Consider the following 26,444-nt stretch of genomic DNA (forward strand, 5'->3'; position numbering starts at 1 on the left):
AAAGATAAACATTAATTTTTCTGGAAAATGTTATAACATTCTATATAAGTGGTTAGTCTCTGTATAATATTCTGCTGCCCTAAAGAAACTTGCATTCAGTGTCTAACAAGTAAACAAAATTTAGAACCTTGCATTCAGTGTCTAACAAGTAAACAAAATTTAGAACCTTATGTCTCTGGTGAAGAAAACCTACATAGTCTTCTTTCATGCCAAAAGACAGCCTAAACTTGACCTGAGTGGAAGGGATAACTATAAATGATGAAGACAATAGAGAAGAGAGCTCAGTTTAGGGAAACTGGTTTGAGATGATGATGCAGGTAGATAGCTACCTGGTTAGTGTTATTGGGGTAAATATATGTGTACCCACCCACCCCTGATCCTAGAGAAGTAGAGTGACTGGCCCCCTCTAGTGGTGTGTGGGTGGGAGGGGGGTGTTCACATACCTCAGGCAGAGTGTTCTGTTACTTTTTTTTTTAAGGAGGTATTGCTAAAGTTAATGACTCACTGTGACCTTTGGAAAGTCAATTATTACTCCTTTTCCCAGATGAGTCTCTATAAAAGAATAAAGACGTGTCATTGTTTTAGATAAGGTTGGTGAAATGGAAGCCTGAGTTTTTAGCTTCACTGCTATCTCCATCCCCGTCTTCACACCCACCTTCTTCCCCTTCCCAACTTTTCTTTTTGCCTTTAAAACTTCTTTTAACTTTAGGCTTGGCTTATGCTTACTATGTTTACTTAATATTCAGCCACGTACAGACAGTGAGGATAGAATAGGCTACTTCAGATTCATTTCTGCACATGACTTTTTACCATTTGTCAGGCATTTGTGTCTGAGAATATAGGGGTGAATAAGATACACGGCTCCTGCCTTTATGGAGCCCATAGCCAATACAGGATACAGGTAGATAGTTATATTCGGTGTGGTAAGTTCTGTGATAGGAAATGTATGTGGAAGTTCATATATATCCCGTGGGAGTGCACAGAAAGGGCACTTTATCTTTTTGGAATATATTGCTACTTTAGCAAAATAATCAGTTTTGCCAGTTTTTATTTTGCAAAGAGCTTCTAATCCAGTGAATTTTCTTATTGCTGAAAATAATTTACAAACTCTTAAGTATTACACAGGCTTTATTTGTTGTTACAGCTATGAAAATGCTATGAATTCCCCTAAAAGGCATGCTAACCTAATTCAATTTGGCATTAGCCCCTTTATCTCAATACTCAGATGACTCAGTAACTACCTCTACCTGCAGGTAATGGAGTGTCAGTTGCTGCTCTCATTTGTCTTCTGCCCTCTTTTTATTAGGAAAGGGAGAATCCGTTGTCAGGTCTTTGATGCTTCTTGACACCGTGGATCCAGAATAATCTAACCAATTATGCAAACTTTCAATTAGGGAAGAAGAAGAAAAAGTTGTTGAAATAATATGAGCTGTGATTGGTCAAGTGTTCAAAAGTAGCAGTTGGGCCCTGGCCGGTTTGGCTCAGCGGTTAGAGCGTCCGCCTGCGGTCCGGAGAGACCCGGGTTCGGTTCCCGCTAAGGGCATGTGCCTCGGTTGCAGTTTGTCCCCGGCCCTGGTTGGTCGTGCGGGTGGCAGCCACTCGATGTGTCCCTTTCACATCGATGTTTCCCTCTCTCTCTCTTCCTCTCTCTCCCTCCCACTCTGTCTGTTCAAAAAATGGAAAACTGTCCTCGGATGAGGATAAAAAAAAAAAAAAAAAAAAAACAAACAAAAGTAGCAGTTGGAACTTCCAACAGTAGGAGAAAGAGATAAAAATTCCAGAAAGTCATCAGATATTGTCCAAAATGCAATCTCGAATATTGGGGTTTATACATATTCAGTACACTCACTCACTTCTATATCTTTTATATTACACTTAATAAATGATCAGTCTTAAACCACAGAACTTAGATGCATATATGCATGAACAATGGACATGGACAACAAAGCTGGTGACAGGGCGGGAGGGAGGGGGAAGGGGGGAATCAGTGGGGGGAAAAGGAGAAACATCTGTAACAAAAATAAATAAATTTTTTAAAAAATAAATGATCAGTCTTGTGGCTTTTAGGTATTTTATGATACCAAACAAAAAATAATAAATTAATGTTTACTGTACTTGCTAGTACTAAAAAGCTAATTAATACATCTTTAAAAACTATAGTGACTACCTGTAAGAGCTGTAACAGGGAACTGCAGGGGCTGGAGTTGGGGAGTGGATTTATTGACTCTCCTGCTATGTTTCACTGTTTACATACAGGCATACCTCAGAGATAGTGAAGTTTGGTTTCCAGACCACGGCAATAGAGTTACAATCTTTTTGCTGGTGGAGAGTCTTGCCTTCAATTTGTAAAAACAACCAAAAAATGCAACATCTGTGAAGTGCAATAAAACAAAATATTCCCATACATTGTTTCATTTAACCCTCTCCAAATCTTGTGAGGTTGTTTTTTTTTTAAATCCTCACCTGAGGATATTTTTCCATTTATCTTCAGATAGAGCGGGAAGGAGGGAGAGAGGAATAGAAAGAGAGAGAGAAAAACATTGATTTGAGAGAGACACTTCGATTGCCTCCTGCATGACCCCAACCGAGGGCCAGAGACGAACAGCAACAGAGGTGCACGACCTTGGCCGGGATCAAACCCGGGACTCTGATCTGCAGGCCGATGCTCTAACCACTGACCAAAATCGGCCAGGACTTGTGAAGTATTTTTATCTTTGCTGTATTTATGAGAAAATGAGGCTCATAGAAGCATCTGGCCAACAGTACATAGCTAATGAGAAGCATAGCCAGGATTTGAATGCAGTTCCAGGAAAGTTCTGTCTGAATGGAAAGCCTGTGCCAAATATTAAAAATAATAAATTAATGTTTACTGTACTTGTATGTTTTTTTCATTATACTAGACCATTTCCTGAGAATTTTAAAATCTTGAAGGCAAGTCACTTTATCTTTCTGTACCTTGCAGTTTCTCATCTAGATATGTGAAAATTGGGATAGTCTCAAAGAGTCTTTCCAGCTTTAGTTTTCAGTGAAACTATAGAAAGGATTTCTGAATATGACTCAACTTTCAAAAAATTTATTTTAACCAGAACATCCCATTCTCCTTTTTGGGGGTCACAATTTTATTGTAAAAAGTATAAAGCCGAGAGTGGATCAAATATTTAATTTTGATGGAAATATAGTGAGTGAAGAATGGAAAATCATTCTTCTCTCCAGAGTCTAACATTCTAAAGATGGGTTCATACAATCTACTGCCTTGAATTGCTGTCTCAAAATGGAGATTCTTTTCCTTTATAATAACTAGAGTTCTTTTTCTTAGCAGATCCAGTTTGCCGACCAGAAGCAAGAATTCAACAAACGTTCCACCAAAATTGGACGTCGCTCTCTGTCTCGTTCCATTTCTCAGTCATCTACTGACAGCTACAGCTCAGGTGAGGACTGAACTGCTGTGGACCCACCTGTGGATGCATTTCCAGTGGACCCTCCTGTCTACCCAAGGCTAATTAAGCATGGTCAAGCCTGTGCTTTGGAATAAACCTCTCAGTTGAAATTTAGACCAAAATTCTAAGTGGAGTGTTTGGATTTCTCTTGGGGATTTAGAGTGGAGCTTAATAGACTTTCTCTTCCTGTAAAGGTAGAAGAAGGTGATTGAGAAAATTGAGTTCTGATTTATTCAGAGGGTGGGAGGGAGGGAGTATGTTGCTCACTAATGACCTTTACTGAACATGTGTAAAGACTTGTTTTTTCCATTCTTTGAAAATAGAAGAGGGGTTCCCTATCCTTCCATCTACTACTTGCAAGTTAACAGGGAAACCTTAATTGCCCCAAGAAACATGAAAACTTGTCTAGTTCAAGTGAGCTCTTTGCATTTTCTTCTCAGCTGTGACATGGTATTGCTTATTACTCCATTCTTTTTTTCTTTTCTTTTCTTTTTTTTTTTTAATCCTCACCTGAAGACATTTTTGCATTCATCTTCAGATGGAGCAGGAGGGAGAGAAGGAAGAAGAGAGAGAGAGAGAAATATCCATGTGAGAGAGACACATCAACTGGTTGCCACCCACACAACCCCAACTGGGTCTGGGTATAAACTGCAACTGAGGTACATGCCCTTAGTGGGAACCAAACCTGGGTCTCCCTGGTCCGTGGGCCGATGCTCTAACTGCTGAGCCAAACTGGCCAGGGCTACTCCTTTCTTTCTTTGCAGTGGCATTAATTCAAATATATGGTTCCTGGGACTGTTATCATTTAATGCCAGATGAGCTATTACCACGTAAAACCCCTTGAAGGCATCGGCCATTTGTGCAACAGTGCCCAGCATGTGTCTGATCTAATATGGAGCTGTTTTATTTTGCTCCTGTGTTGGAATGTGGTAGGAAACTGAGTTGCCTCTTCATATTATAAGGAATAATATTTATTAGAAAGTTTTCATCATAACCTGAAGTTTTATTTGTTCTTTACACAAATAGGAATGTAGTATTTGTTACGTAAACTTGAAGAAAACTTGTTTAGGAAACTGTAAATTTTAGGTTGGGTAGATTGTTATTTACATGTTTACATTCCTCTTTTAACTTTCTCCCCACAATAACAGAATGATGTAAAGCACATGAGATAATTTCCTTTGGATTTTTGTCTAAAGATACCAAATGTGGTACCTTTCTTATTCTGCTGACATAATCAGTGTTGAAAATTCATGAACCAGTTAATTTATAACTCTGGAAGTTTAAATAATTGTGAAAATGTGAATTGTAAAATAGGGTGTAATGTTTTAGACCATGAGTTTGTGCATGTTATTTAAAGATTGATACTAAATAATAACTATACTAAATTTTAACTCTAGCTCAGTCTCTTTCCTACATACTAGATCTATATTTACAACTGTGTTCCTGCAGAGAAAAATACAATACCTGCCTTCCCAGTGAACCCCTATATGCATAGAGGGTACCTACAAAATATCTGTTTACCTAGAAGAGTATGATTGATGCACTTGGTTTAAAACTCATTGGTGAGTGACATTGACTGGTGTCACCCTGGAAAACTTGGACCTTCTAAGTTGCACTATGTGAAATTGTCATTTTTATAGTAAAAAATGATCAACCATATATATCCATTTAAGGATATTAAGCTCAAGAGCATTGGAGTCAAAACATTCTGGAAAATAATCTAAGATCAATTCTTCAGCTTCCCACCAAATGCTGGAATTGCCTTGATGGCATTCCTGACAAATGGCTATCTGGCCTCTTTGGGAACATTTTAAATGATAGGGTCACCCTTACTTTATCTAGTTGTTTAGCTCCTGATAAACTCTTATACAATTCCTGGAAGTTATTTTTATTATTTTAATTGATTTTAGAGAAGGAGGAAGGAGAGAGAGAGAGAGAAACATCAATTAGTTCCCTCCCACACATGCCTCAACTCACAACCTGGGTATTACAATTCCTGGAATTTAAAGATTTAACTTAGAAATAAAAATCACCATTTTGGGGCATCCCACTGTCCTGGTTATCCTCATCTGGATATATTCCAGGTTATGCCTATGAATAATATTCTAGATATGGTGTGAACTAATCTATAGGAAGTGTTATTTCCATAAACTCGGTGCTTTTAAAGTGAATCCCTAGACTATGTTCACTTCTTTTGCAGCTGTGTTCCACGTACTGTTACTTCATTTTGTTTTTTGGTTTTGTTTATTTTTTCATATGAACAATTGTCAGGCCCTTTTAAACAAACTTTAAATGGAGATGCCTACTGCCTTGAGTCATGGACTGAGAGTTAGGAGAGACCCAGTTTCTAGTCTTAGATCTATGTATGATTTGTAGTGTGATCCTGGAAAACTCTTGCAGACTGTGAATTTATAACAGAGGCAGTGGGAAGTTATATGAGGTGACACAGAAAAAGCTCCAAACCCATCGAATGAAAAGCCAGGAATAATGGATTTGACTCACAGCTTTCTAAATACAAGAAGATATGCAAATGCATATCATTAAGAACTGGGAACCCATTTTCAGTATACCTTATAATTTAAGTGACTAAAGAAATTAATATTACAGAGCCCCCAAAGACTGACCTTTGGACCTCTTCCCTTCTCTGTTATACTCTCCCCCCAGGTGACCTCATTCAGTCTCATAGTTTTAAATACCACCTTCTGTTGACATTTGATTCTCAAATTTTATATCCAGCTCAAATCTCTTCCCTAAACACTAGATCTATATATTCAACTGTCTCCTCAGTACTTTCACCTGGGTGTTTTATAGGTATCTCAAACCTCCCATGTCTTAAAAGCTGAGCTTCTGAGTTCTAGAACCTTGGCGCTCTTCAGTCTGTTCACAATACTACAGCAAGATTCATTCTTTTAAAATAAGTCAGATAATATCACTTTTCAGCTCAAAACCCTCCCGTGGCTTACCAGTCTCACTCTGAGTAAAGGCTAAAATTCTTACACTGACCTATAAGGCCTATACCATCCAGCCTCCCATTACATTTCTTTTTTTAAATATGTTTTTATTATTTTAGTTTTCTTTTCTTTATTGATTTTTAGAGAGAGGAACAGAGAGGGAGAGAGAGATAGAAACATTGATGAGAGAGAGCATCGATTGGTTGCCTCCAGCATGCCCTCCTACTGGGGATTTGGCCCACAACTTGGGCATGTGCCCTGACTGGGAATCGAACCAGTGACCTCTTGGTACATGGGTTGACGCTCAAACACTGAGCCACACCAGCCGGGCTGTTTTTATTGATTTTAGAGCGAGAGGAAGAGAGATAGAAATATTGATGCGAGAGAAACATCAACATGGATTGGTTGCCTCCTTTACACCCCCTGCTGGGGATCAAGCCTGATGGGCATATGCCCTGACCAGGAATCGAACCATCAACCTATTGGTCCACAGGTCAATGCTCAACCACTGAGCCACACTGGCTGGGCTTACCTCCAGTTCTTAACCAAGGATCACCTCTCAAAAGAAGCCGATCCTAGTTACTCTTTTAAAATTGTACAAACACCCCACCCAAAACTCCCTATCAAAGTTTTCTCCATGGCACTTATGATATAACATATTTTTACTAATTTATTGTTGTCTTTTTTTCCCCTGACTTAAACATGAGATCCATGAGAGCAGAGATTTCTGCCTGATTTGTATTGCTCTATTTCTAGCACTTAGAACTGGAACGTAAGAGGTGCTCAATAAGTAAATATTGGTGAAATGTGTCCAGAGACTTTATTACACTTTACACTCCTGTTGAGGTCTCTGATATACTCTGTACACAAATAAAAGGTTATGACATTACAAAATGTTTTCATTTAGGAAGTTCTGCCAGCCTTTCTCAACCAGGGTTCCTCATGTGAATCACAGAACACAGAAAAGGATTTGAGAGACTGTCTTTCTTAGTTGTTCGAAGGATGGATCGTAACTAGTACCCTTCGAGATGCATAGGAGAGAAGTTAATTCATATATTCAATGGATGCTTCAAGGCATTGGGCTCAATGCTAGTGGAACCCAGGTTGTAAAAGGCTGCATTAATACCTAAAATTATTTTATAAAAAAAAAACTTCTAAAAACTCCCTAAGCATAAAACCTCATAAAAACAAATGAACAGAAAACTTTTCTTTAAAGTCAGATCATTCTCAGTAATATATATTTCTGAAAAAGTTGCCTTTGCAGTGAGTTAATTGGTTGAGGATAAGGAAGGAAGACTGAAGTCTCTTAGATTATAATTGGTTGAAGTATTTTCACATTTTTCCAAATAATAAAGTTTTGTTTGTTTGCTTGTATTTTGGTTGCTAACATAGTTTTTCACATGTTTCTAGAGTGTTATTCATCACTGAAATCTGCTGCACATTGACACACAGGTCCCTACTGTTATTTCCATTACCAAATGAATAGATTGGGCCCAAGAGGAATTGCCTGGCTTAAAATAGTCTAATAGGACTAATTCAACCAGGAGTCTGACTGCTTCTTCTCATAGCAATAACCCACAATATCACAGCTGCTAGGAGGTAAGGCTTCATCAGGCATGAGCCATAGAACATATGTATGCATGTTCTATGGGACAGATTGTGGATTAGTGAGACATCAGGTTATTTTTTGATTCTGGGATATTATGAAACAAGACAACATCTTGTGGTAATGTTATATTGTACTTTATATTACTTTTCTACCTAGAAATTGAAACTTTTTTTGGTATTATCTCATTTATTCATAAGATTTTTCTGGTTTTGGTTAGAGAAAAGGGAGAGAGAGGGGCTCTGTTCTACTCCCTATTTTACAGTTGGATAAATTGAAAACTAGTCACTTAACTAACTAGAGGCGAAGCAAGAGCTAAGGCCTCAAGCCTGTACTTCAACAGGTTATTACCTTGGTTATTGATCGTTCATTTTTAATTAAATCACTACTCAGGGCTTCAGAGTATGCTGACAAGAAGAAACACTTAAGAAACTTTCCAAGTGTGTATATACATATGTGTTGGATTTCTGTACATTTTCACAGGAAAATGTTTAATGCTAACTCAACTGTTAATGGCAGAAATAAGTATGGATTAAAAAAATAAATGTCACACTAGTTCAGAAATCTTTCTACTGTGTTTGCAGAAATAACTCTAGGTCTAGGTCTGTCAACCATTTTGCATTCACATAGTTTTACAGTCTAGACAACTGATATTTTTGGTTCTTACCTGATAACAGGTTTATATCAAGGGATCTTTGTAAACAAATTCATTTTGGCTCCAAAAAGAAACACATTGGTTGAACTAACTACAACCAGTTGACTACTGTTGAGAAAATAAAATACTGTTTTGGGGCTGTTGGGTTTTTTTTGTTCGTTTTGTTTTTAGAATAGGAAAGTGGTATAAATAATTTTTTTTCTTTGAGTTGGAAGAAAATAATTGGAGTGCTTCTCTTAAGGGGATATTTTAGGGGTTTTGTCATAGTTGTTTGTTTGTTTTCTCCCCCTGACTCATCTTTAGAAGCTGAAAGAGGCATAGGAGAGGGGAGCTATTCTGAGTTAGGACTATTCTGAGTTAGGACTGAGTTAGGACTCCAGTCTCAACCTATTTAATCACTGCCAACCAACCACCTGCTGCTTGGGTGGATTAGTAAATGACAAAGGTAGAAAAAAAAGGAACTGCTAAATAATATTGTATGTATGTTATTCCTTTCCCATTCAAAATCCAAAAGCTCAGTAAGAACCCTTAAAGATGCTATGTCTGGTATTGAATTAAAATATATACAAAAGCCAGTAATAACATCAGGTATCATTTATTGAGTGCTTTACAGCAAGTGTAACACTTTACATCATCTTATTTAATCTTAACGTGGCATACAGTCTGCTTCATAGTACATATTACAATGATAAGGAAAGAAAAACTCTAATTTTATAATTAGTTATTTCATGTCTGACTCACAAACTAGACTGAAAACTCAACGAAGGTAAAGACAGCCTATATCTGTCCTGTCTCCCCAGCACTTAGAATGTGCCTGGTACATAGCAGATGCACCATAAAAAATTGTTGAATTTTTGTGTGAATTTGAATGTGTGAATGACTGAACACACGAATGAATTAACAACCCTATTAAAGAGGTTTTGGTATCACCTTTTTATTCAGCTAGAAACAGAAACTGAGACTTCAACCAAAGCCTGTCTGACTCTCAGAACACATAACCATTATATTTAAATGGCCATTGGGGAACATGAAAATCATCGTGGCTCTGGAAAAGGGTTTGAAATTTCTGGGTGTTCTAAATGTAAACACTTCAAAGGCAGTTATCATATAAATTTAGATCAGGATTAGGGATGACTGTTATTTTCTTCTCTCAGGTGGTAGAAGCATGGTTCCCTCAGCCTCCAACTCATAAGCTCTTTCTGAGTCTTGATTAGTGAAACAGATGACTGCCCAGGAAGCCGTTTCTAGGCTCTGTTGCCAAAGGTACTTTGAGCGTTCACTCACCCTAGGAGGGAGAACCACAGACTTTTTGTACAGATTAGCTTCTTTCAAGAACAAAAGTCTCTTTGGGGATTTATTAATTCCCTCACCTCCCCTGGTGACCCAAGTTCATTCTTGTTGCCTCGTGTTAGGACTTTGCTCTGGGGCTGTTTTCCAGCTCCAAGGGAGATACTGAGGCCCCTGCTGCCCAGACATTTCGTAGTGCCATGCCTGATCACCTGGGCAAGGGCAGACTTGCCTTTTACAGCTCTCCCTGAGAGAGACCCTTGGCTAAGAAATCCCAGAAATGTCTTAATTCTCTGGATTTAAGTAGATCAGAGGACTAGAGACCTTAGGAGCTCTGAGATTTTACAGGTTTCTCCCTTTAAAAGTGATGGAAGTACTTCCACATTGGAAAATATAAAATGCTTTATAGACAGTGCTTTATGTTCCCCAACCCACCTCCCCCAAAACCTTGACAACGACTTAGGAAGAAACTGTCCACAGAAACTCAAACATAAATCAAGGAAGGAAATTGATTCAAATCATCCAGCAAACAGTCAACAACTACAGAATTAAATGAAGACTAAAAAGACTTCAGCTAAACGTGGGAACAGCAGCAGCAGCTGCTGCCTGTTAGCCACAATCAGAAGTCTTATACCTTTCACCCTCTATTGTATATTGCTAAATGGATTTGTCATCAGAGCATTTTATTATACCAAAAGAGGATTTTTCACTTCTTTGGGAATCTAAGGCCAGCAAGAAGGGAGCACACTGAATGCTTCATTGTCAATGTCTAATTCGGTCTGCAGGCATAGTTCAGCCTCATCAGAGCCAATCTTAAAAAAGAAAGCTCTATTATGTCAGACAAACACTTTTTGTTTGGTTCTTAATTACTTTCCCATGGATTCCTTGTTTTCTAGGTCTTATCTATTTAGTTATTGTACTAAAACACAAATTACTTCAGGCGTTTAAACAGCAGACAGAGAAGGTGGCTAGGGTCCCAGAAACCCCTAGTTTCATGACCGTGATCCTGCATTTATAACTTTAACCTGTTGCTACCATGGTATAATATCTCTCTTTTTGCGTATTCAAGGACCTTGGCATGTTCTGAAGGTAAAGTCAGCCCTAGATTCCAAGTTAATGCTATCCAGGGGGAATGTCTTTGACAACCTCTCTCGGCTTCCTCTTTCTGACCTCTGGGTAACACTTTCCATAGGAGATGATTGGGACAGTTCCACAGAGCCATTTAGGTGCTTGCCAGATGTGTAAATGTGTATGGTGCTGGATGACCAGAGAAGCCTCAGTTCCCTCCATGGTTTGGAGTTTTAAAGGAAGCCAGTTTCCCACCTGAGGGTTTTTTATTCTGTCCTTCCAGCGGCATCATATACAGATAGCTCTGACGATGAGGCATCTCCCAGGGACAAGCAACAAAAGAACTCTAAGGGAAGCAGTGACTTCTGTGTCAAGAACATCAAACAGGCAGAGTTTGGAAGAAGAGAAATTGAAATTGCTGAACAAGGTAAAGAAAGCCATTACCTCTTCCTCTAGAGCTGCCTATGCCATTTTGTCCATGTTAATCACCTTTCACACATCCTGCGGCCTAGTAGCTTGTGCAATTATGATATGGGAGATTACATATTACAAAAAAATAATCTGAGTTTAAGAAGCACTGTGGGAGGGAATAAACTCTGGCAGTTCTAGAAGGAACCCCTCTACAAGGGAAAGGGAAAGAAAGGGAGAGATACTAGATAACGAGGACTGGGATATAGGGAATCAGAACACTGGAGTATTTGCCTCTGAAAGCCCCTTAGTAAAGAATAGTCAGGCCCTGGCCGGCATGGCTCGGTTGGTTGGGCATCATCTGGTGCACCAAAAGGTTGCCAGTTCAATTCCTGGTTAGGGTATATGCCCAGGTTACAGGCTCCATCTCCAGTAGGAGACAACTGATCCATGTTTCTCTTTCTCCCTCTCCCTTCTTCTCTCTCTAAAAATCTTTAAAGAAAGAAAAATTGGATTTATTGTTTTGATCCCTTAAGGAACCTAATCTAACAGAGAACTTCATTGGGGGAAGGATCTTATCTTAAGAGAATACTTTTTTCTCTTGATTCTTTCTTTCTCGTTCCCTTCTCTCTAATATTGCTGTGTTTGTGTTGGACCATTTCAGAAATGCCAGCACTGATGGCTCTGAGGAAGAGAGCACAAGGAGAAAAACCTTTGGCTGGAGCCAAAATCGTGGGCTGCACACACATCACTGCTCAGACTGCTGTAAGTCTTTTTTCTTTCTCCACACAACAATAGTTAATAATACCCCAAACTATTGAGTGCTTGCAACTTGCCAAGCACTAGGTTAAGAGCTTAACAAGCATTAGTTCATTAATCTTCATAATGGCCATGTAAAGCAGGTACCCCTAGCTCCAATTTATAAATGAGGAATTGAGGCGCAGAGAGTTTAAGTAATTTGTCCAAGGTAATACAGCTAGTAAATCACAGAATCAAGATTTGAACTTCAATATATCTGACTCCCACACTTGTGCTTTCTCCACTATACTATACTACATATTAGTATGTAAGGCTTCCCCTTATCTTCTTCTCCCGTGTGATTGCTACAAGGCAGCTCTGTGCTCCGCTGTTTTCAGCTGCAAATAAGAGGAAACCTGATTCTACCTGGTTTATACATCAAGGAATTTATTACATTGCAAAGCTAGAAGTCCAGGGGTCAGGCAGACTTCAGATGCAGGATCTCAGGGCTCCAGTTTCATCTGAGTGTGACTGTCCTGGAGCTGCCTCGACAGCACATCGAATTCATCCTCAGGCTGATAGCAAGGTGGTTACAGCTCTTTAAGCCATCACAAACTCATGAAGGGGAGAAGCACCATTTCTCCTTCTCTCCCAAGAGCTAGGAAACCTTTCCCAGAAGTCCTCCAGGATCCTCTGTCACGTCTCATTGAGCAGAACTAGATCACATGCCCCTACCCCACCAGTCTGGACTGGGATTACCATGATTGGTTTAGACCAATGAGTCTAACCCCTATCTGAGTCAGTGTCCCCCTTTTAGAAAAACTATTTTGCAATGCCCCTGTATTAGCTTGAAATGAAATTCAGATATACTAAATCTAGCTACATATATATATATATATATATATATATATATATATATAAACATAAAATTTTAACTGAAATATGAAGGAAGAATAAAAGGAAAATAATTTATAATAAAATAATGTGTATTTCAATATATAAATGCCTGGATACAAGTGTAGTAGAATAGTCAGACATTTGTACTTATAGCATTATTTGAATGAAAGTGCTACAAATGTAGATAGATAAAAATCTGTTACTGGTTCTAGAGCATCAGAATAGCATTGCCAAATTAGGTGATTTTTGAAATTATAACAACTATTTGTAAATTTCTGAATAATAACAAAAGTATGAGTTTTTTCTTCATTTATGCAGTTGTTGCATTCTTGGAAAACTATTATTATTTTGTATTAAAACTACAAAAATACTCCCTGTTAATATGTAAAGTGGAATAAGGTTGAAAACTCAGATAATTATAAATAGGTTTCTTACTCATGTGAACTTTTCATTAGAACATTTGAAAATTGTACCAGATGTGGCACGGTTTCTTGTTGCTAAAGACCATCTTGCACTTTTAAACTGGTCCTGCCTATCAAATGCCAGTAGCTGTCCCCTCCCAATTATTGCGATAACCAAAAATGCCCCCACAGTTTTCCAAAGTTCTTCTGTTGAGAACCACTGACTTAGAGCCACTATCAAAGATGTAGTAGATACTGAGTTACCCACCATAATGATACCCCTACAGGAAATTGGTGTATTGGGAAACGCTCTGGAATCGTTTATAGGATTTGTAAGATCCATGTCATTTTTATGGCTAGATCAACTTTCAAAAGATTGTCTCCTGAAGCACAACACTTATGTGGTCACATTCTTTATTAAGAACAGCAGAGATTCCTCAAGACACAGACAGCTGCTGTTAGCGTCTTCCCTCTGAGACTTTTCTGGGTTACGTGTTCTCTGAGGAAAAGAGTATTTGGTCAGGTTCTGTCTCCAAAATTAATTAAACAAATTAAAAAGCTATCTCTTTTTGGAGCCATAGACTAATGAATTGAGGCAGAAACACTCTTGGAACCCTTTTTTGGGCTTCCCCAGGCAGGGACATGAGACTTCAGTGTGGTGGCTTAAAATAGTAAGTGCTTCTGTACTGTCTCATGTTGCTAAATTATATCGAGCTTTTTTTTTTTCCCCTCCTAGCTCACTGAACATTACCACCTTTCAAGGTTCCTTTCTACTTTTTCCTGGAGTAATCAGAATCAGAGTAATCAAAACTAGTTTACCAATTTTTAACATTATTTTAATGTACCCTCCCCACATTTTTTCTTTTTCCTTTAAAAAGTTAATTACAAAGGAATTTTGCTTTGTTTTGTTTTTAATCTCCATTTTATTCTTCCTTTTTTTTTTTATCCTCACCCGAGAACATTCTTGCATCTGTCTTCAGATAGAGCAAGAGGGAGAGAGGGGGAAGAGAGAGAAACATCGATGTGAAAGAGACACATCGAGTGGTTGTCACACACATTACCCCAACAGGGACTAGGGATGAACTGAAACTGAGGTACATGCCCTTAGCAGAAACGAAACCCGGGACTCTCTGGGCCTCAGGCCCAAGCTTTAACCACTAAGCCAAACCGGCCAGGGCCATTTTATTCTTTTAAATACAAAAGTAGTCATGTTCATTTTACAGTAATTGAAACATTACCACAAATCTGTAATGTAGAAAGACAAAGTCTCCTATAATCCCCTGTTTCAGAAATAACTATTATAGTTATTTCCTATCCATGTTTCTAAAAGACTTGAATCTATGTACATTTTTAGGCATAACTCCTTCTAATGAGATTTCCTAGCTATTCCTTCTAAATGGTAATGGTTTAAAGTTGGGTTCTAAGCTCTGTCCTTGTCTCACCCCTACCTGCCTTTACTCCTGCTTGAGCCCTAATAGTCAGCAGTCTTGACCCAAAGTTCTTTGAACAAGTTTTTATATTCTTGGTCCCAGTGACTTTTATAGTTAATTCATATTGCTTTGTAGGTAAATCTCTGTATTCTTTTTGTTCAACAAATTCAGAATTCCTAGTAGTAGGAATTCTTTTTTTTTTTAATCCTCACCCGAGGACATTTTTTCATTTTTTGTTCAGATAGAGCAGGAGGAAGAGAGAGAGAGAGAAACATCGATGTGAAAGGGACACATCGAGTGGCTGCTACCCACACGACCCAATCAGGGCCGGGGACAAACTGCAACCGAGGTACATGCCCTTAGCAGGAACCGAACCCGGGTCTCTATGGACCGCAGGCCGACGCTCTAACCGCTGAGCCAAACCGGCCAGGGCAGAATTCAGAAATTCTTTAAGGTGAATTATAAAACAGGAGAGAAAAAAATGGAATCAGACATGGAAAGGTAGCATAGACTAGAAATTTATAGCTATGAGTAGTGCTGCTGCTCACTTACTGTGTGGCCTTGGACAAATAGAATGAGGGGATTAGCTTGCATTAATGGAGTTGTTTGTAAGAGCATATTTTAAATTAGAATTTTTATTTAGTGTAAAAGTATATTAATTACAAACTTTTTTTTCCTATCCTCACCTGAGGACATTTTTGCATTTATCTTCAGATAGAGCAGGAGGGAGAGAAACATCATATGAGAGACACACCGAGTGGCTGCCACCCGCACAACCCCAACCGGGGACAGGGACAAACTGCAACCGAGGTACGTGCCCTTAGCGGAAACCGAACCCGGGGAGTGGACCGATGCTCTAACCGCTGGGCATACCGGCCAATAATATTTTTTGTAACAGGAATTTAGTTCATAGTTCTGGGTCTCATGTAATTGTCATGGTTTTTTAGACTCCCTTCATGCGGAACCGTCTATAGCAGTGGTTCTCAACCTTCTTAATGCCGCAACCCTGGTTCCTCATGTTGTGGTAACCCCCAACCATAAAATTCTTTTTCTTGCTACTTCATAACTGTAATTTTGCTACTCTTATGTCTTAAGATATCCCTGTGAAAGGGTCATTCGACCCCCAAAGGGGTTGCGACCCACAGGTTGAGAACCACTGGTTTATAGTCTTTGACTTTCATGACCTTGACACTTTTGAAGATTACAAATTATTCTATAAAATGTCCTCAATTTGGACTTTACTGATGCTTCCTCATTATTAGATTCAGGCTTTGCATCTCTGGTGGGAAGTGGCGCTGCATTTTAAAAATTTAATCTTATCAGGTGACACATGATTTCGATTTGTCCCACTGGTGTTCGTTTTGATCCCTTGATTGAGGTGGTGTCTGGCAGACTTTTCCATTGTAAAAGTTATTTTCCCCCTCTATAATTAATAAGTATTTTATGAGATAGTAATATGAAACTGTGTAAATATCCAATGTTTCATCAAACTTTCAATTCATTCACTCATTTGTGTATTTTATTTGTATAGAATCATTATGTCCTATTTTAATTATTTATATAATCCATTACTATCATTATTATGATGCTCAAATTGTTCCAATTTTGACCAAGGGGGAGCCCCTTCAATCTGGCTTCTGCGGCTTGTCTTTTGGCATATTCCTTTTTTTCCTTGAACACTTCCTTCCTTCCTTTTGGTGCAAGATGATTAAGTTCACCTGTTCTAGTACTGGATTCAAACATTTCCATAAGGAACCCGGTGTTTTTAGTGGATCTGTACACTAGTGTGCTCTTTGCTTTTGGGATGTCATTATTCCTGTATCCTCCTTCATTAATTTCAGAAAGTAATTGCCCATGAACTCTTTATATATATATATATATAAATAAAATATATATATATATTTTTTTAATCCTCACCTAAGGACATTTTTTTCCATTTTTTTGTTCAGATAGAGAGGGAGGGAGAGAGAGAGAGAAACATCAATGTGAAAGGGACACATTGAGTGTTTGCCACCCGCAAGACCAACCAGGGACGGGGAGAAACCGCAACCGAGGCACATGCCCTTAGTGGGAACCGAACCCAGGCCTCTCTGGACCACAGGCCGATGCTCCAACCGCTAAGCCAAATTGGCCAGGGCTCTTTATATATTTCTTTTGCCCTGTTTTCTTCTTCTCCTGTTGCTTCAATTACATGTGTTTTAGACCATTTGATAATATTCCATAGATCTTGGATGCTCTCTTCTGATATTTTTCCTCCATCCACTCTTTTCTTTCTATATTTCAATTCGGTGATTTCTGTTGATCTGTCTTTAAGTTCACTGATTCTGTCCTCAGTTAATGCCCAGTCTGATGATAAACTTGATGAAAGAATTCTTAATCTCTGATACCTTAAAAAAATTTTTTTTCTGACATTTCTGTTTGGTTTATTTTTATCATTTCCATCTCTCTGCCTAAATTTCCTGTCTATTCATGGGTATTGTCCATCTTTTTCTCTAGACCCCTTAACATAAACATATTGATTAGAGTTCATTTAAAGTTCCTCTCTGATCAGACATCTAGCTTATCACAGAGTCTAATTCTCTTGAATACTTTATTTCTTGATAATTGGTTGTTGTTGTTGTTGTTGTTTTTCACTTTTTTGTGTACCTTAAAATTTTATATTGAACAGTAGTGTATTAGTTTCCATTATTGTCCTGAGATGGATTGGATTTCAGTTCTGTTGTTCGGCATTATGGATGCAAATTTCTCCAGCATGGGCTGCTGCTGCCTTGTGATTTGAGGTTAGCAGAGGGCTCCTATCCACCTTTGGGCTTCATCTTCAGCTTTCCACTGCTTCTGCACATCCTTGCCGGGAAGCGGACAACTCTCTTCAAGTGCATGCACCACCTGCAGCACTTGTTTCCTGGAGCTAGGCTCATGGTGAACGCAAGTAGTGTTCTTGGGTCTTCTGATCCAGCCTCAGTCTTAGGCAAGCCTCTGTACTGGGTGGAAGCCCCTGGAAAAGAGCTTGATGTGAGTGTGAAATCGCCTTATGCCTGGAGCAACCAGAAATTCCAGATTGACACTTTCCCACACTCATTTACTAATTCATTACAATTACAGCTCATTGTTTTCTTATCCTCATGTATGGAATCCACCTACCTCTTCCTCTGTGCTCTGCCAAAGGTACAACTGTCCCCTCTCTCCTTAAAGGGATTTGTCACTCTATGGAGTTCACATCACTGGGTAGCTTTATGACTTCAGCTCTGATGGGCTCAAGAAAAGTTATGGTTTTGTTTGGCTTTTTCTTGTTAGGGTACAAGCTTTTCTTGTAGCTTTCTATATCCTAAGAATAAGCAGCACTATAAATCGGTGGTTTTTAAAAAATGTTTTGACTCTGAAATTCTTGGTTTAATTACGTCTTACAGGGAGGTTCAGTATGTTAAATGGGTAAATGCATAGTGTTCTGCTGTATTATCCCTGATGTATTTTCTTGTTGTCAAACATATAAACTTAATCTCCTTGACCAATTGTTTGGCTCAGCTTGCTCATCTCCTGCTTTCTCTTTAATATAGGTGCTTATGGAAACTCTGGGTGCTCTGGGGGCACAATGTCGATGGGCCGCCTGCAACATCTACTCCACTCTCAATGAAGTGGCTGCTGCTTTAGCAGAAAATGGTAAGATCTTTGCTTGTTCTCTGTGTCTTTGGCTAAAGTAAGTCTCCAAAAAGTTCCATTATTTCAATATAAATCTTTAAGGAACATGGACATTAAAGGAGCTGTCTTGGTAGAAATGGATCCCTACTTTTGATGAGTTTGCTCTCTTTCTGGGCTTCTCTTTAAATATGATCTACGTGACTTTGTCACCTAGTTACTTGGTGACTGGAATTCTCACCATTTCCTAACTATACTTTGATCTTTTTTGCTTCCATATAGAAGATATTTACAGTCACAAATATCTTCTTAAGTCTAATAATCCTTTATTAGTTAATGCTTTGCCTTGACTTGCTAACTGGAATTAGAGCGCCAGTGGACACTACTCATGGATTAGGAAAGAAAATGCTTCAGGCATAGTTTTGTGGTCCTGTTGGTTTTTCAGCAATGTGCCCTGATTTAATGTTTGGTGTTTCTGCTTCAGCAGCAAACAGGATTTGACCCAGAAGATTAATATTTGATCACAATAGCCACTGACACTTGAAGGACAAAAGAAATAGAGAAACTTGGACTTTGCCAGATTTTCCTCCTCACTCCCTGGCAGCATAACACATCAGGGGACCAAACCCTGCTTCAGAGCTCTTGAGAAATGCTGGGAAAGCTGTCTCTCCTTTTCCTAGCACTTTTAGCATTTTATTTGTTCTTTCATTTATTCATTCATTTATAAAATGTATATGTATATAGAAAAATACACAAATGTGAAATATATAGGTCAATGAGTTGTATATACACAGTCTTTTTATTTCCAACAAATACTTATTATGCCTCCTATAAGAGCTATTAAGGACAAATGAGACCATGTCTTTGCCCTCAGAATCTTATATTGTTCTTGAGGAGAAAAGACACATTGATAGATAATGATAATGCAAGAGCATAGGTGATAAATGCCACGACAGATCATAAATCCAAATTCAGCATTCAAACAGGGAGTTTGTAAAAGTTCAGATTCCATGAGAGATCATTTCCAGCTGAGCTAATCAGGCTTCACTGGGAGCATGACACTAAACTGAGCCGTGAAGTGTAATAAACAGATGGAGAAGAGTGGAAGGGTTTTCCTGTGGAGGATGGGATAGCTAAAGTGTGGAAGTAAGAAAGATCAAAGTGTAGTTGGGAAATGGTGAGAATTTCAGTTGGACTGGATCAAAAAGTACTTATTTCTAGTTTCTTTTTTTTCCCTCTAGTCATATTTTTAGCATCTATCGTACTCTTGTCCCTTTTGTGTGTCCTGTTTGGTCTAACAAGAGCAAAATGGCCACTAAAGACAAAGGCTTAGATGAAGGAGCTAAAGACAGTACTAATCAGTGAAGAAAGTAAATCTGAGGAGTACAACAAAATGAGAGTTTGTAATTGAGGAAAACCAGCATGTTCTTGCCAGAATTTCGGGTCAGCCCCCCATTTTAGGCTGTAATGGTTTCTCTTTGTCCCTTTTTCTCAGGATTTCCTGTCTTTGCCTGGAAAGGAGAGTCCGAAGATGACTTTTGGTGGTGCATTGATAGATGTGTGAATGTGGAAGGCTGGCAGCCAAACATGGTGGGTTAGATTTTTGCTAACACAATCTGCAAGAGTCAGGGGGCAGGGAGAGAGACTCTGGCCTAGGAGAGGGTTTCCCAACAGGAAAAAAAGAAAGTGACTCCTTTTCTATCTGATGTACCTGGGCTTCCAACAGAACTAGATGCTTTTGCTCAGGGCACTCCAAGAATATTGAAGCTCTTTATAGCCGCAGTGTGCTCTAATTGTTAGTGCTGATCTTAGAATCATTCATATTTTTCAGCAACATTAAAATATTGCTCAGCAACCCTGGCCAGGTGGCTCCATTGGTTGGAATGTGGTCCTAGGCACCAAAAGTTTGCGGGTTTGATTCCTGGTCAAGGCACATACCTAGGTTACAGATTCCATCCCCAGTTAGGACATATATGGTAGGCAACTAATTGATGTTTCTCTCACATCAATGTTTCTCTCTCTCTCTCTCCCCCCCCCCCCTTATTCCCTCCCTTTTTCTCTCTCTAAAATCAATAAAAACGAACAAAACATAAAAACATATCCTCGGTGAGGATTAAAAAAAAATACTGCTCAGCATTCACATATGGCTGGTTAAAAAGTAATACTGACAATCTACCATTCCCTACCACCTCTTACTACCATACCCTAACAATAATCTAAACATGCACACGCTCACTCACACTCCTCCTGTGGTACCTAGCGTTCTCTCTGGAAACATATGCTAAATTTATAGTAAACATGAAGGATTTCCAGGTTCAAATTTCTTCTCTTTATTCATTCTCCACCTTAAGAAAGATAACTAAGTAAATTTTTAGGTTTTTTAATTTTTGTTTTATTTTTTAATTGATTTTAGAGAGAGACAAAGGGAGGAGAGAGAGAGATATAAACATCAATGAGAGAGAACATTGATTGGCCACCTCCTGAATGCCCCCCACTGGGGACTGGGCCCACAACCTGGGCATGTGCCTTGAGCAGGAATTGAACTGGCGACCTCTTGGTGCATGAGTCAATGCTCAATCACTGAGCCACACTGCCAGGCTTGTTTAATTTTTTTAAAAGATCAAGTTCTTGAAGGCTGATAGCAATTAAATTCACAAAGAGGAGAGAAAAGCTGCGTAAAGTATGAGGCATTCCTACTTTACAAACATTTCTGCATATGAGTGAGAACAGAAGTTAAGTAATCAACTGAAAGAAGAATCCTTGAAGCTGTAGTCCAGCCCTTGCTTGCTGATAAATGCTGCAGAGCAGGCCTCACCGGGTGCACAGCAGAGAAAAGCAGCCTATCTTTCTGGATTCTGTGATTCAAATCACACTGCACCTAGTGCTGGTTTGAGGAAGCTGGGTTAAAGCCTTCATATTCTGAAAGGGAGGGAGGAGTCAGCTCTAAGATGAGTCACCTCATTCCAACAGTTTTAACAGTGATCGGAGGGAGTATGACTGACAGGCCCTAAAGGAGATATATAGGGTGTTTCTACTGGAAATATAATAGTGATTTTATAGTCATGAACACAGGGAGGACATGGGATTATTCTCAGAGAGCTTTTATAGACTGTAGAGCCAGCACAAACTGCTGGAAAGGGTAATGAAGAGTAAGACAAGGATAAAAACAGTTGTTACCCCCAGAAAACAGGACCCATATCTCTGGATCCTGTCAAGATCTAGTACTTTTCCTTGCTTTGCAACCTCAGGAAGATTCCCTGGTGACAAGAATTTTCTGCAGTAGTTACATGGTGAGAAATATGGGCTACATTCATTAAGTACATTTTAGGAATAGCATCTACCTGCCTGTGTTAAATGTCTTTGTTAAAAGGGAAAAATGAATGAGGATAGTGGGACTTAAGACATAGAGTTTCCAATTGCTCAATCTTTTTTCGTCTCTTGATTTCTTGTGTGGCTAGGGAATCAGAGGCTGCGAGGGAAAACTCTATGAGGGGTTTCATACATACAGAAAGGGAGTGAGAAACTCAGAGGAGCCTTTCTGTTTCTTAGGGCATCTGTTCTGAGGGTTTCTACTAGGAGAAAAATGGAGCACAAACTTATAATATGGAGCAAGTGTAGCATTTTAATGAGAGCTCAGTCTTGGATCCCTGCTCTTAAGTAAGGTTAAGTAGAGTCAGAGAAAGTAGATCAATAGCAAAAACAGAAGCAAAAAAGAGATCAAGTGGTAAACACGAGGTTGGGGATTTTGTGTGCCCAGAGGTCCCGGATGGGATTTTTGGCACTTACAGTAGAGTTGATAATTGATGGACTGTAAAATGAGTGCATGCCAGTGGAGGGCAGTTCAGTTCTGTGGGACTTTCCAGGAGGATGGGTATAACAATTTGGAAAGTCCTGTAAGCATTTCTAACAGCCAGGCAAAAAGGCTGAAATGCCACGACCTGGTGCCTAACAGTGTTCTAAGCTGATCTTTCTTTAGCTTATTTATAATTCAAAAACTTTCCTCTACAGATGAAAGCCACAGTGGGCACAGCATTGTGTGTATCTGAAATCGCAACCTGAAATAGTGATGAGCTGTTCAGAGGCATGCTTGCACACCTACAAGCTGCACAGTTCCCTACTAATTTTTAATTGGTTATAGAGAGTTGTGCTAGGCAAAAACCTACAGTACTGCCTGATATTTTGGGTAGGAGAGTACCTGTACTTTGGCAGAAGTAAAGGATTAATGAATACAGTTTTATGAGCCATTGTTCTGGGAAGAAGACTATCTGGCTCTATTTTAACAAAACTTTTTTTTTTAACTTTTTTTTTCTTTATTGGTTTTAGAGAGAGGGGAAAGGAGAGGGAGGGAGGGAGGGGGAGAGAGAGAGAGAGAGAGAGAGAGAGAGAGAGAGAGAGAGAGAGAAACATCGACGAGAGAGAACATCGATTGGCCACCTCCTGCATGCCCCCCAATGGGGATTGGCCTACAACCTGGGCATGTGCCCTGACCAGGAATCAAACTGGCGACCTCTTGGTGTATGGGTCAACGCTCAACCACTGAACCACACCAGCTGGGCTATTTTAACTAAACTTTGACTGATTATATTTAAAGTCCTAAATTTAATGAATAGGAATATTCTAGAATCAAATTTAGGCTTTCTGAATATCTATGGTACATTCAAGAACTAGTCATTTAGGCCCTGGCTGGGTAGCTCAGTTGGTTAGAGCATTGTCCTGATACACCAAGGTTGCAGATTCAATCTCTGGTCTGGGCACATGCTAGAAGCAACCAATGAACACATAAAGTGGAAAAACAAACCTATGTGTATGTCTCTCTCTCTACCCCCCCCTTCTTCTCTCTCTAAAATCAATAAATAAAAACATTTTTAAAAGAACTAGTGATTTTAGATAACCACTTAAGTTATTAGTCCATAAGAAAATCCTCATTGTATTGCTGTATATTTTACTTTATTAGGTATGTCATGTGGGAAGGTTATTAGGCTGTGAGAATTACAGTTGGTCTTTCACCCCTCATTGACTTTTACTTCCATCTAATGGCTGTTTGGGCATTATACTGGCTTTAAGTTACTTCACATAACCATGTGGGAAATTTGAAATATCTGTAAATTAACAATTAGAAATTGGGATACAAGGTCCAGAGAAGCACTGGAAACATTGAACCTTCAGCAAAATGAATGACATTATTGATGCTTATTGTTGCAGATCTTGGATGATGGAGGGGATCTAACTCACTGGATTTATAAGAAGTATCCCAACATGTTTAAGAAAATCAAGGGCATAGTAGAAGAGAGTGTAACTGGAGTTCATAGGTAAGATTTGACATGGGCGTACCTGGTTTTATATAGCCTAGACATACAGTCTTATAATCACATACCTGTAGAATACATTATGTTAAAAATTGGAACCCACTATGGGGTAATGAGATCTGAGTCTGCACACTTGTTTTTTATAATTCACACAAATAACAAACCTAATAGAGTGAGGGCGGGGATAGGTAGGGATCAGGTATGGTCCTCATGTTTCTAGTCATTGTTATACAGTGACTGCTTGTACTTTTTTGGATGAATTCATTTATGCAACAGATATTTATTGAACTTCTACAATGAACCCGGAACAGCTCTAAGAACTGTGCTAGGGATCTAGCATTGGGCAGAACAAATAAAAACCTAGGTCTCGATGGTGCTTACATTCTTACAAAGAGAGCAAGGATTTAGGGTTCTTGTTCTTAAATGAGCAAGAATTCCCTGAGTAAAATTGAAATCATTTTTGTTTATTATTATTTACCCAGAAGGAACTGAAAGTATGAAACAAAAGCTTTAGGGAAGTAAATTCTGAACAAGCTACCATCACTGCTTTAGTATTCTGTGATCTTTTTGAATATACAAAACTATGGGCTAGACTGTACTTTCAGACTCTTAGAAAGGGGTGAATTTTGACTAAAACACCTGGTTCTGATACTTAGTTGAATCAGTTTAAATAAAACTCTTATATAGGGATATACATATTCATAGATACGTGTATTGAGATTATAAAATTGAGACTGGAAGTTAAAATGATTGCATTAGTGTAGTGGGATTAACATAGTACTTAATTTTTTGTCATTAAAAAGGTGAATAAAATTAATAAGCAATTTAAAATTTTACATTTTAATCCTTATAATTTAGTGGTGGTCTAGAGATTTTCTCCACATGCCTTTTGACTAACATCTTTATTCTAAGCTGCATATAGACTCTAAAAAGATATTCTTTATTTCTCTACACATACCTAATAGGATAAACTAGTCCTGTCTCATGCTCTCATGCCTACCCAATCAACATATTTCTGGAATTTGATATGAAATTGACAGTAGATTGCAGTATCTTATTGTTTTATGTTCTTGATTTCCTCATCCTCAGGCTGTACCAGCTATCCAAAGCTGGGAAACTATGTGTTCCAGCCATGAATGTCAATGACTCAGTCACCAAACAGAAATTTGACAACCTCTACTGTTGCCGTGAATCAATTCTTGATGGGTAATTTTTTATTATTTTTGAGATGAGCTTGAGTTGTTGACGTGAGCATTTGGGTTATTTCTGGAAATGATTCATGTAGTACCTCTGAATCTATCATCACGTTATGCTCAGATTTTATAACCCAGAGCTATCATCGCTATCACTATTATAAGCAAACTTCTTTTACTTAAAAAATCAGACTAGCCCCTTGTCTATTGGTGGCAGAGTTCCTACTTAGCAACTCTAACAAGCCTGAGAGTAACTAACTAAAGTCATCATAAACATATAAGTATTTGTGATGGTTTGGAAAAAGGTTCTTGATGTTTCTATTCTAGGTTATACTGCCAGTTCTTAAACTCCAACTATCATATAATTTTCTTGCAAACTGGAAAGTTGTGTTGAGCAAAGAGTTGATTCTCAGAGGCATTTCTAGTTTTTCAAATCTGTAAGGATTGCAAATCTGGCAAAATCTACTTAGATATATACTAAATACTTTATTCTTCCAATACTCAGTTTCTGTTTCTACACTTGTGCCCTGACATAACTTCGTTCTTGCTAGGAAGACTCAGTAATTCCCTATCTGAAACCATTAAGTTGTTTCCGTCGTGTATAGGTTAATGGGAAAATGAAGAAAAGACCTGTGGGGCACATTACCAACCAATCTGGACTGCAGGCAGTTTGCAACACTACAGGCCCTGGAGCCAGAAAGACCTTGGTTTAACTATCTGTCATTTGTTAACTGTAAGGCTATGGACTAGTTATTTAATCTCTCTGTGCCTCATCTGTTCAACGGTGACAGTAAGGCCTAGCTCATAGAATTATTGTGAGGATTAAATGAAATAAGGTATCAATCCTGGTGTTCAATGTTAGTTCCCTTGCTCTTCTTTCTAGAACCCTTTCCAATAAGTTCTAAGATTGAGTTAGATCTTAGGGGAAGCTTATTGTCTTGAAATCTTTTGGGGGGATTAGGGGGTGATGTTCAATGCAAATCTGAACTATTATTACTCCTTTGAGTCAGTAGTATTTTTAGACAGATGGGACGTTTAAGTGAATTCTCAGTCCATCATTCTGTTTATAGACTGACTGTCCCTAGTTCTGTCCACATTTAAATGGTATAGTAATGAAAATAGTCTGTGTCTGATAAAATCAGTAATAATCTGGGTATATACTCATTAAAATATTTATTCATCCACAGCTATGTATCTTGTAGATTTTTCAAGTCTCAAATCTGTAAGCCTAAAATCTGCCTATACTGGGTTCAGTCAAAGATACATAAAGGTACCTATAAAAATGGACAGAGTCCCTCCTAAGCAGTGTTTACCCTGTGGATAAAAAAGATTCTTTAATATCAGATGTGTATAAAGGTGAGAGTAAGATGCAAACAGTGGAACAGAAGTTAAGGTAATGAAGAAATAGGAAAGCATCAACTGTCTACCAGAAAA

General features: G+C 38.6%; 1 protein-coding gene across 5 annotated transcripts in view; it reads left to right on the plus strand.

The window, feature by feature from the left end:
* Nucleotides 1-26,444, plus strand: part of AHCYL2 (adenosylhomocysteinase like 2) — a 184,555-nt gene that overhangs the window by 131,794 nt on the left and 26,317 nt on the right. For 3 of the 5 annotated variants that reach the window (XM_036246783.1, XM_036246786.1, XM_036246785.1), the window contains exons 2-8: nt 3,317-3,428; nt 11,288-11,431; nt 12,077-12,177; nt 18,433-18,535; nt 20,007-20,101; nt 23,714-23,820; nt 24,907-25,023. In XM_036246783.1, the coding sequence (XP_036102676.1) occupies nt 3,317-3,428; nt 11,288-11,431; nt 12,077-12,177; nt 18,433-18,535; nt 20,007-20,101; nt 23,714-23,820; nt 24,907-25,023 (779 nt within the window). The remainder of the gene's footprint in view (nt 1-3,316; nt 3,429-11,287; nt 11,432-12,076; nt 12,178-18,432; nt 18,536-20,006; nt 20,102-23,713; nt 23,821-24,906; nt 25,024-26,444) is intronic. The other 2 variants (XM_036246784.1, XM_036246787.1) reach the window with 1 other exon arrangement.

The sequence above is a fragment of the Molossus molossus genome, unplaced genomic scaffold (assembly GCF_014108415.1).
Source record: "Molossus molossus isolate mMolMol1 unplaced genomic scaffold, mMolMol1.p scaffold_m16_p_7, whole genome shotgun sequence".
Classification (NCBI taxonomy): domain Eukaryota; kingdom Metazoa; phylum Chordata; class Mammalia; order Chiroptera; family Molossidae; genus Molossus; species Molossus molossus.